Source organism: Crinia signifera, chromosome 9, assembly GCF_055691185.1.
Source record: "Crinia signifera chromosome 9, ASM5569118v1, whole genome shotgun sequence".
Taxonomy (NCBI): Eukaryota; Metazoa; Chordata; class Amphibia; order Anura; family Myobatrachidae; genus Crinia; species Crinia signifera.
In genome coordinates this window covers 152876955-152889731 of record NC_139225.1, presented here as the reverse complement: position 1 = coordinate 152889731, position 12777 = coordinate 152876955, and the positions used below count along the sequence as shown (strand labels likewise).

Below are 12777 nucleotides of genomic sequence, written 5' to 3'. Positions count from 1 at the left end.
TGGTGAATTTAAATATGTGTGATATGTAACTGTCTCTGTGTCTCTCAGACAGTCACACGCTGCAGTATTATTACACTATAAGATATATGTATGTATACAGGTAATACAGGGTTGTACATGGCTGTGGTCTGTGTCCTGTGTATAATACGTGTGATATGTAACAGTCTCTGTGTCTCTCAGGCAGTCACACGCTGCGGTATTATTACACTATAAGATATATATGTATGTATACAGGTAATACCGGGCTGTACATGGCTGTGGTCTGTGTCCTGTGTATAATATGTGTGATATGTAACTGTCTCTGTGTCTCTCAGACAGTCACACGCTGCAGTATTATTACACTATAAGATATATGTATGTATACAGGTAATACCGGGCTGTACATGGCTGTGGTCTGTGTCCTGTGTATAATATGTGTGATATGTAACAGTCTCTGTGTCTCTCTCAGACAGTCACACGCTGCAGTATTACACTATAAGATATATGTATGTATACAGGTAATACCGGGCTGTACATGGCTGTGGTCTGTGTCCTGTGTATAATACGTGTGATATGTAACAGTCTCTGTGTATCTCTCAGACAGTCACACGCTGCGGTATTATTACACTATAAGATATATGTATGTATACAGGTAATACCGGGCTGTACATGGCTGTGGTCTGTGTCCTGTGTATAATATGTGTGATATGTAACAGTCTCTGTGTCTCTCAGACAGTCACACGCTGCAGTATTATTACACTATAAGATATATGTATGTATACAGGTAATACCGGGCTGTACATGGCTGTGGTCTGTGTCCTGTGTATAGTATGTGCGATATGTAACAGTCTCTCTCTCTCTCTCTCTCTCTCTCTCTCTCTCTCTCTCTCTCTCTCTCTCTCTCTCTCTCTCTCTCTCTCTCTCTCTCTCTCTCTCTCTCTCTCTCTCTCTCTCTCTCTCTCTCTCTCTCTCTCTCTCTCTCTCTCAGACAGTCACACGCTGAGGTATTATAGGACTGGGGTCTCAGGTAAAGGATCGGGGCTGCCGGAATACTCTGAAGTTGGATATGTGGATGATCAGCAGATTGTGCATTATAACAGTGACTCTCGTGTCCTGCGTCCTGTGGCTCCGTGGATGAATAAAGTGGAAGCAGATTACTGGGAGAGAAACACACAGAGGTGTAGAGGCAATGAGCCTGTACACAAGCACAATGTGAGGACAACGATGAGTCGCTTCAACCAGACTGGAGGTAAGACACACACTGCACTGTATATACACATATCACATACCCTAACACAGTATATATACACATGGTACACACACACTGCACTGTATATACACATATCACATACCCTACACAGTATATATACACATGGTACACACACACTGCACTGTATATACACATATCACATACCCTAACACAGTATATATACACATGGTACACACACACTGCACTGTATATACACATATCACATACCCTACACAGTATATATACACATGGCACACACACACTGCACTGTATATACACATATCACATACCCTACACAGTATATATACACATGGTACACACACACTGCACTGTATATACACATATCACATACCCTACACAGTATATATACACATGGTACACACACACTACACTGTATATACACATATCACATACCCTACACAGTATATATACACATGGTACACACACACTGCACTGTATATACACATATCACATACCCTACACAGTATATATACACATGGTACACACACACTGCACTGTATACACACATATCACATACCCTACACAGTATATATACACATGGTACACACACACTGCACTGTATATACACATATCACATACCCTACACAGTATATATACACATGGTACACACACACTGCACTGTATATACACATATCACATACCCTAACACAGTATATATACACATGGTACACACACACTGCACTGTATATACACATATCACATACCCTACACAGTATATATACACATGGTACACACACACTGCATTGTATACACACATATCACATACCCTACACAGTATATATACACATGGTACACACACACTACACTGTATATACACATATATCACATACCCTACACAGTATATATACACATGGTACACACACACTGCACTGTATATACACATATCACATACCCTACACAGTATATATACACATGGTACACACACACTGCACTGTATACACACATATCACATACCCTACACAGTATATATACACATGGTACACACACACTGCACTGTATATACACATATCACATACCCTACACAGTATATATACACATGGTACACACACACTGCACTGTATATACACATCACATACCCTACACAGTATATATACACATGGTACACACACACTGCACTGTATATACACATATCACATACCCTACACAGTATATATACACATGGTACACACACACTGCACTGTATATACACATATCACATACCCTACACAGTATATATACACATGGTACACACACACACTGCACTGTATATACACATCACATACCCTACACAGTATATATACACATGGTACACACACACTGCACTGTATATACACATGAAAAAGAAAGTGGCGCTGGTTTGATGAAAGGTTATACAAATATTTCATAACAGTTAAAAAATCATTACATACAATTGTATAAGATTGAATGAAGAGAAATTAAAAATGGTGAATATGTATTAAAAACCTGCCCCCCCCCCCCCCCCCCAGGGCTTCTGTCTCTTCATCTGTGCTCTTCACCTGGGGGCGTCGGCCTTCTAAGCTCTTTTGCATGGCCGCCTCCTCCCAGGACTTCAGGAGCTCTTCTCTGCTCCTTCTCTGCCGTCGGACTGCCTGCCCCCTGTCTTGAGCTGGGTAATATAGCCAGCTTTAAGGGTTGGGGCGACGACGTGGCAAGCCATGATTGGCTGGCCACGGCCATTTTTAATTTTTTTTTCTCTGCTGCCGCTGATGAGGCGGACATGGACAGCTGCTGCCGGCACCGCTGGGAGCAGTAACCGGGGTGAGTGCAGCACTGCGGATCCCCATATTGCAGATGGGTGGAGGGGGGGCATTCGTGGGGGGTCGGGGTGCCACGGCATACCTCCCAACTGTCACGATTACAGCGGGACAGTCCCGATTTTCGGGTCCTGTCCCGCTGTCCCACCCGCGGCAGGCATTGTCCCGCTGCGGGGGGTTGCAGTTGGGAGACCCCCCAATCTTATAGAATAGACGCCATGCGCACAGCGTCTATTCTCGTATAAAAATGAGCCCGTGGCTAATTAGCATAAGCCGTGCCCTCATTTGCATACACCCGTCCCCTTTTGCATACGCCCCACCCCCTTCGCCGCGCGAGTGTCCCTATTTCTTCGGCACGAAAGTTGGGAGGTATGCCATGGGGTGGGGAGGGGTGAGTGCAGTGCTGCTGATCCCCATATTGCAAAGGAGGGGGAAGGGGCTACTGCGGGTGGGGAGGGGTTTCAGGAGGACTGCACTTGTTTAGAAGGCCCTACACCATGCCTGCTACAAGAACATGCAGGCGATGTGCAGGGCCTCCTGAGCGATTGCTCTGAATTGACCAGCATGGCTGTTCTGCATCACGGCCATAATCGGGGCTACGGGCCCGCGCTTTTGCATCGTGGTGTGGGTTACACACACAGCAATATGGGAGGTGGGGACCCCCCAAATAAAGGGGTCCCCACCTCCCTAAAAATCAGTTAATCCTTCAGGGTACCCCTGGGCAGTGGGTGCAGGGTTGATAGCTGGTTTCAACTGTAATATTGTCCTTTATAGTAGGACTACAGGTCCCAGCAAGCCTGCCCCACATGCTGGTACTTGGGAGAACCACAGGTACCAGCATGTGGGGCATTAAGGCCCGGTGGTACCTATAGCCCCCCTGTAAAGGAAATATTCAAATATAAACACAAACACTGGTTTAAAATAGCAGTGAGGGGCTAATGTCAGCGCCCCTGTCCCTGCTGGTGCTGGATGGTACATTAATCCCGCACACCCCTACCCTCTGCCAGGACCCCCCTCCCGCGATTCGCGGGACCCCTGCAACCTCCCGCGACTCGCGGGACCCCCACGACCCCCCTCCCGTGATTAAAAGGGCCCCCGCGACCCCCCCCTCCCATGATTTGCGGACCACCGCCCCCTCCCGTGATTTACGGCACCCCCCTACTGCAATTTGCGACCCCCCCCTCCCGCAATTCACGCCCCCCCCCCCCCTCTTGTGATTTGCGGACCCCCGCCCCCTCCCGCGATTCACGGAACCCCCCGTAGCACCCCCCTCCCGGACCCCCTCGGCACCTCCCGCGCCCCCGCCCGCGATTTGCGGACCCCTTCCCGTGATTCGCGGACCCCCCCCCCTCCCGCGATTCATGCCCCCCTCACGTGATTCGCGGACCCCCGCACCACCCCCCCTGCGCCCCCCCTCCCTTGATTTACGCCCCCCCTCATGCAATTCACGGCACCCCCCCACACCCCCCCTCTTGCGATTCACGGACCCCCGCACCACCCCCCAGTGCCCCCCCCCCCCTTCCCGCAATTTGCAGACCCCCCTGACCCCTTTCCGGCAATTCCACCCCCAGCGGACCACCGCGACCCCGCTCCCGCATTTCATGTACCCCGTGATAATGGGAGATCCTGTACCGCCACAAGCAGGTGCCGCCCCTAGGTGGGAAGTCCGGCCCTGGCTGCCGCACTGCAGGTTTCCCCACTGCCCTCTGCACCAGCGCCACAACTTTTATCAATGTCTTGCCCACATACTGTACAACTATTATACAGTCTCCTGCTCTCATGCACGCTCACTCCCTCCCAATGGGAGGAGACGCTCACCCACTGCCGGGAGCTGCATACTGTCCCCCACCCTCCTCCAGTTCTAGGGATTCCCATCGACCATCAATGATTTCAAATAATCGATGGTTTATGGCCGATGTTGAATACTTTTGCCATCAATGTGGGAGGACCAGATGGTTTCCCTACAATGATGGCAAAGGAGAACCGATCAAGTTTCAAATTTTTTTAGGCCACCAAGGCCCACGGCCTATTCAGTCAGATATAATGGATGACCATCGATAGCTACAACAATCGATAGTTATCCAAGTAATATGTTACTACTATCGATGGCAGGGTGCAAAATCGCCATCAATGCCAACCATCGATGGTGTCTGCACCAATGCCTATCCCTACTCAGCAACAGCCAAAAACCTTTATTACCCCTCATGCCCACACACCTCTATCACTGCCCTGCCTCCTGTTCTACTGCCCCGTAACTTCCGCCAGTGGGGACCCGCTCACCCTGTGTTGCCCACATTCCTCTATCATGCTTTACCGCCCAGCCTCCTGCTCTCATGCACCCTAACTCCTACCCAGTAGGAGGAGACACTGACTCAGGGCCACTGTCCAATACTCCTGTGGACCCTCCCCCACTGGCAAAAGCTGCACAGTGTCCCCCACCCTCCACTTTAGTCCCCCTTATGCCCACACACGCCTATCACTACCCAGCTTCCTGCTCTCCTGAACCGTAACTTCCACCACTGGGGAGTCTCTGACGCTGTGTTGCCCACATACCCCTATCATGCCTCATAGACCAGCCTCCTGCTCTCATGCACCCCAACTCCCACCCAGTAGGAGGAGACACTGACTCAGGGCCACCATCCTGTACTCCAGTGCTGCCACGCTGGACCCTCACCCACTGGCAGAAGCTGCACAGTGTCCCCCACCCTCTTTAGTCCCCCGTATGCCCACACACCCCTATCACTACCCAGCTTCCTGCTCTCCTGAACCGTAACTTCCACCACTGGGGAGTCGCTGACGCTGTGTTGCCCACATACCCCTATCATGCCTCATAGACCAGCCTCCTGCTCTCATGCACCCTAACTCCCACTCAGTAGGAGGAGACACTGACTCAGGGCCACCATCCTGTACTCCTGTGCTGCCACGCTGGACCCTCACCCACTGGCAGAAGCTGCACAGTGTCCCCCACCCTCTTTTGTCCCCCGTATGCCCACACACCCCTTTCTCTACCCAGCTTCCTGCTCTCCTGAACTGTAACTTCCACCACTGGGGAGTCGCTGACGCTGTGTTGCCCACATACCCCTATCATTTCTCATAGCCCAGCCTCCTGCTCTCATGCACCCTAACTCCCACCCAGTAGGAGGAGACACTGACTCAGAGCCACCGTCCTGTACTCCTGTGCTGCCACGCTGGACCCTCACCCACTGGCAGAAGCTGCACAGTGTCCCCCACCCTCTTTAGTCCCCCGTATGCCCACACACCCCTATCACTACCCAGCTTCCTGCTCTTCTGAACCGTAACTTCCACCACTGGGGAGTCGCTGACGCTGTGTTGCCCACATACCCCTATCATGCCTCATAGCCCAGCCTCCTGCTCTCATGCACCCTAACTCCCACCCAGTAGGAGGAGACACTGACTCAGGGCCACCGTCCTGTACTCCTGTGCTGCCACGCTGGACCCTCACCCACTGGCAGAAGCTGCACAGTGTCCCCCACCCTCTTTAGTCCCCCGTATGCCCACACACCCCCATCACTACCCAGCTTCCTGCTCTCCTGAACCGTAACTTCCACCACTGGGGAGTCGCTGACGCTGTGTTGCCCACATACCCCTATCATGCCTCATAGCCCAGCCTCCTGCTCTCATGCACCCCAACTCCCACCCAGTAGGAGGAGACACTGACTCAGGGCCACCGTCCTGTACTCCTGTGCTGCCACGCTGGACCCTCACCCACTGGCAGAAGCTGCAATACAGGGCATCTTTCATACAATTCTAACCATATTTCTCACAATACAAACGTTCACAAATTAAGGGGCGCAGCCCCTTACGCCGGTGTGAAGAGCGCCCGTAGGGCGCAATGAACCACCTAGTGTGTATATATGTGTGTGTGTGTGTATATATGTGTGTGTATGTATGTATGTATGTATGTGTATATGTATATGTATATGTATGTAGAAAGAAATTGGAGAAAAAGCGCAGATATGAGCAAAGTGTAAAACAAATTTTACTAAAAGTGCAGGCTCACATACATCATAGATAACAGCAAACAGCTTGCCACAGTGATATCCAACACTGTGCACCAACGACTTGAATAGCCAGGACCAGCCTTTTCGCCGCCGCCAGGGCCTCCGTGGTCAGGAACTCCAAAAGCACAGCGTTGTCAGTTTAGGCCACGCCCAACCGGTTTTGTCATCTGGGGACTTCGTCAGGGGGTGTTTTTATATATATATATCGCTATTGTGTCCAGATGCCATTACAAATGTGACCAATGATAAATGGGCCCCTTATAGCTATATGGGATAATGCTATGACCATCGGAGATAATATGATCCCGATATGAGCTACATATTGCAGCAGTTACATGGTGCGATGCTGATCATGACTGGGACATCGCTATACCAGGATACACTCTAATTAGATAGGACAGAAACCACATAATAAATGCTACAATACAAAATATTGAAAAATGAAACGAGGAACTCAAGGCAATAGGGCCTAATTCTGGTTGGGTCTGTAAACTGCAAAGATTACAGCTTTCCGAGCATCAGGGACGTCGCCCCGCCGAATACCCTCCGGCGCCGATTCCCCTCACAATGTGTAACGAGAAAACATTCTCTCGCATGTCTCCGCTACAGGAGAAATCATTCGATGGTCACGACCATTGAATGATTTCTCCTGGCTTCTATGGGAACTGACTCTTATTTGTGAGTGCCGGGATGAAGACAGAGCGGGCGGCTGATGTCCTGTGACCCCAGGTGTCCAACCCCTGGCACACATCGTCCCATCCGTGTACCCATGGGAACACCCAGCACTTTCATGTAGACCCCCATAAAATGCTGGGTGTTACTATGGCCGACCCCCATCCCTGCTGCTCTCTGCCCCAAGCCCACCCCAATCCTTGCAAACAGCTCGTAAGTCACCAAAGCCATTCGCAAAAGGGGAGCTGCACATGCACAGACCCCCAAACATTGGAACGGGGCCGAATACAGCCCTGTCCGAATGAATCAGAATCACCCCCATAATCCGCACTGGGGTGATCCATAGACCATAGGACAGGGAGAGGAACTGGACAGGATCTAATACAGGACATCACTAGATTAATAAGGACCGGTCATAATCATGGGAGCCTGTAATGTACCTGATGTAACCTGGGAGGTGTCTGCCGCAAGACCCACTAGACGTGGCCACGTTCTAACTTCCTTATAGGGAGCATCCCACAAGCAGTCGGTGAGAGCCCACTCACATAGATACTATGTCAGTATATGGTGACATCAGATGTAAATGTGGGTGAGAACCTGGGAGCCAGTGACCATCAGGCAATATGGTTTAGTATAAAGACAGTGTCCAGCTCCTGCCATACAGAGACCAAGGTGTATGCTGCCCATACACTAGGGCCATATTGCATACAATCTAGGGATGTGCACCGGCCACTTTTCGTGTTTTGGGTTCTGATTACCTTCAGGTTTTGCGTTTGGATTTTTGGATTTTGGGTTCTGACTTTTTTTTTTTTTTTAAAGCATAAAAAAACTGCTCCTTCCCTATTATTAACCTCAATAACATTCATTTCCATTCATTCCCAGTCTATTCTGAACACCTCACACCTCACAATATTGTTTTTAGGCCAAAAGGTTGCACCGAGGTAGCTGAATAACTACTGTATGATAAGTGACACAAGTGGGCGGCACAAACACTAGACTGATACAGCACACTTAGTAGCACCCCTGGACTGATGCAGCACACTTAGCATCACCCCTGGACTGATATGGCACACAGCATCACCCCTGGACTGATACAGCACACTTAGTAGCACCCCTGGACTGATATGGCACACTTAGCATCACCCCTGGACTGATGCAGCACACTTAGCATCACCCCTGGACTGATACAGCACACTTAGTAGCACCCCTGGACTGATGCAGCACACTTAGCATCACCCCTGGACTGATATGGCACACAGCATCACCCCTGGACTGATACAGCACACTTAGTAGCACCCCTGGACTGATGCAGCACACTTAGCATCACCCCTGGACTGATGCAGCACACTTAGCATCACCCCTGGACTGATGCAGCACACTTAGCATCACCCCTGGACTGATATGGCACACTTAGCATCACCCCTGGAATAATACAGCACACTTGGCAGCACCCCATGAATTATTGAATTATACGGCAGACTTGGCTCACCCCTGGAATTATACGACACACTTGGCATCACCCCTGGACTGATGCAGCACACCCCGTGAATTATACAGAAGACTTGGCAGTAACCCATGAATTATATGACACATTTGGCTCACCCCAGGAATTATGGGGGACATTTACCAAAATGGATTCGTAGAAAAAAGGTGTATTCGTAGGGAGAAATACACCTTTTTTTTACGAATTTGTATTTTCGGGATTTACAATCCCAAAAATACAACAATTCGTAGTCCTAAAGATGGGACATTCGTATTTGTAGTTACAAATACGAATGCCCTACACCATCGATAGGATACGACAGAAATCACCATTCAAAAGAATGGTGGTTTCTGATTTACTAAGCAGCCGTACTGATAATACGGCTGCTTAGAGGTGTAAAACACCCACGCAAATACGACAGGAAAATAGAACACCATTTTCCTGTTCTATTTGCGTTTTAGCCTGCACGGATCAGTCAGATCCGTGCAGGCTGCAGTGTAAAAAAATAGAAAAAAAATTAAAAATTAAAAAAAAAAAACGGCGTGGGGTCCCCCCCACAGCTGTAACCAGCACCAGGCTGAAGGAGCCGGGGCCGGTAATTAAAAATCAGGGAACCCGACAAATAGGGGTTCCCCGATTTTTAACAACGAGCCCCAGGCTCCAGGTCCGGGGCTGGTTCCCAAAATACGGGGGACAAAATGACTAGGGGTCCCCCGTATTTTAAGAACCAGCCCCAGGCAAAACCAGCCAGCAGGGTAATGCCACAGCCGGGGGACACTTATAATATAAGGTCCCGCGGCCAAAACATTAACCCTACCGACCAGTCAGCCTGGCCAGGGGCCCTGGGGGAGTGGGGACCCCCCCAATGAAGGGGTCCCCCCCCTCCAGGACTTACCTGACCAGGCTGAAGCCTGGTGCTGTCCTCGATGCCCCTGGGCATCGAGCTGATAAATGGTGTAAAAAAATAGATAAAACTATTGTTTTTTACTGTGGCACTACAAGTGCCAGCAAGCTGGGACTTGGAGAACCACAAGTCCCAGCTTGCTGGGCATTAAAGGGCCCGCTGGCACTTGTAGTTCCACAGTTAAAAAAATAGTGCACAAAACACACTGACACACTTTTAAAATAAAACTTTAATACACCCATTACACACATACTAATACTTACCTATCTTCTTCCCGTAGGTAGCCCTGGTCCTGATGTCCTCCGGTCCTGTGTCGGCGTTCCTCTTCATGTCGACGTCCCTGTCGGCGATGGCGTCCGGTGTCCGGGTCCGACGAAATCCATGGAGGAAGCTGTGGAAGGAAACCATACTCACCTGTCCCAGCGCAACGTAGTCCAGGTAAGAGTCTTTGCAAAAAAACAAACCGAACACCCGAATCCAGCCGGACAGAGAGCCGCACAGTGTTTACATCGTGCGGCTCTGCCTCCCGAATGCCGCTATTGGCCGCCTAGCGGCCAATCAGGAGCCGCTAGGCCGCAAGGCGGCCAATAGCGGCATTCGGGAGGCGGAGCCGCACGATGTAAACAAACACCGTGCGTCTCCGTGTCCGGCTGGTTTCGGGGTGTTCGGTTTGTTTTTTTGCAAAGACCCTTACCTGGACTACGTCGCGCTGGGACAGGTGAGTATGGTTTCCTTTCACAGCTTCCTCCACGGACCCAGACACCGGACGCCATCGCCGACAGGGACGTCGACTTCAAGAAGGACGTCGACATGAAGAGGAATGCCGACACAGGACCGGAGGACATCAGGACCAGGGCTACCTACGGGAAGAAGATAGGTAAGTATTAGTATGTGTGTAATGGGTGTATTAAAGTTTTATTTTAAAAGTGTGTCAGTGTGTTTTGTGCACTATTTTTTTAACTGTGGAACTACAAGTGCCAGCGGGCCCTTTAATGCCCAGCAGGCTGGGACTTGTGGTTCTCCAAGTCCCAGCTTGCTGGCACTTGTAGTGCCACAGTAAAAAACAATAGTTTTATCTATTTTTTTACACCATTTATCAGCTCGATGCCCACCGCCCAGGGGCATCGAGGACAGCACCAGGCTTCAGCCTGGTCAGGTAAGTCCTGGAGGGGGGGGACCCCTTCATTGGGGGGGGTCCCCACTCCCCCAGGGCCCCTGGCCAGGCTGACTGGTCGGTAGGGAGAATGTTTTGGCCGCGGGACCTTATATTATAAGTGTCCCCCGGCTGTGACATTACCCTGCTGGCTGGTTGTGCCTGGGGCTGGTTCTTAAAATACGGGGGACCCCTAGTCATTTTGTCCCCCGTATTTTGGGAACCAGCCCCGGACCTGGAGCCTGGGGCTGGTTGTTAAAAATCGGGGATCCCCTATTTGTCGGGTTCCCTGATTTTTAATTACCGGCCAGGGCTCCTTCAGCCTGGTGCTGGTTTAGGCTGTGGGGGGGATCCCACGCCGTTTTTTTTTTTTCATTTATTTATTTTTCTATTTTTTTTTACACACTGCAGCCTGCACGGATCTGACTGATCCGTGCAGACTGCTAGAAATAATTCGTATTAGCGGCCGTATATACGGCCGCTAATACGGATGGTTACACCATCGGAGGGTTACAAAGCAGTCGTATCTGACTGCTTTGTAACTGACCCTCCGGAACACGAGTTTGCATACGATTTAAACAGTCGTATGCAACCGTAGGGGAAATACCAATACGAAAAACTAGGTTTTTCATATTGGTAAATTTCCCCCTATGCGTCACACATGCGGGCACCCCTGACCTGATACGGCACAGATGGCGGCACCCCTGGACTGATACAGCACACATGGTGGCAGGCATGGAATTATACGGCAGGCATGGCGACACTCCTGCAGTAAAAAAAAAGAAAAACTTTTATTCTTTTAATAAAAAAAAAGCAGCACCTGGAATAATACGGCAGACTTTAGTAACACCACTTGAATTATACGGCACTCTTGGCTCACCCCTGGACTGATACAGCACATAACAGCCTTGCAGTAAAAATAAAAAATAAAACACCTTTTTTTTCTTTTCATTAAAAAAAGGGCAGCTTCCCTGGTCTGATACAGGACACATGGGGGCACCCATATAATTATAAGGCACACATGGGGGGCACCCCTGGACTGATACGGGACACTGGGCACCCCTGGAATTATACGGAACACATGCGGGCACCCCTGGACTGATACGGGACACTGGGCAGCACAGCTGGACTGATATGGCACACTTAACACCCCTTGCAGGTTAAGGGGAAAAAAACACACCTTTTTTTTAATTTAAATTAAGGCTAGTAGTAGCCTTAGTAATGCCCCCTTAGTAGCTGTAACCTGAACAGTTTTCCACTTATTAGTTCCCCTTTAGTAGATGTACAAAAGTTCCTGCACCATTAGTTCCCCCTTAGTAAATGTACTTTTAGATTCCCGACTTTTACAGTTGTCGCCCTTGAGCAGCCCCACTCAGTTTATGCAGCCTCTATTTGGTCCCCCATTAGTTGCCCCTCCTTAGTATATCCCCCCACAGTGTTTTTTTGTCGCCCATAGGTTTTTCTTCTGTGCAGACAGCAAGGCCACATCCGTGCTGTCTGACTTCTACTTGCAGAATGAAGATGGCGCTGGAGCCGGACC

General features: G+C 49.9%; 1 protein-coding gene across 1 annotated transcript in view; it reads left to right on the top strand.

The window, feature by feature from the left end:
* LOC146036349 (putative HLA class I histocompatibility antigen, alpha chain H) overlaps positions 1–12777 on the top strand; it is a 92832-nt gene that overhangs the window by 32655 nt on the left and 47400 nt on the right. The window contains exon 2 of the mRNA XM_083160305.1: positions 968–1228. Within this exon, the coding sequence (XP_083016431.1) occupies positions 968–1228 (261 nt within the window). The remainder of the gene's footprint in view (positions 1–967; positions 1229–12777) is intronic.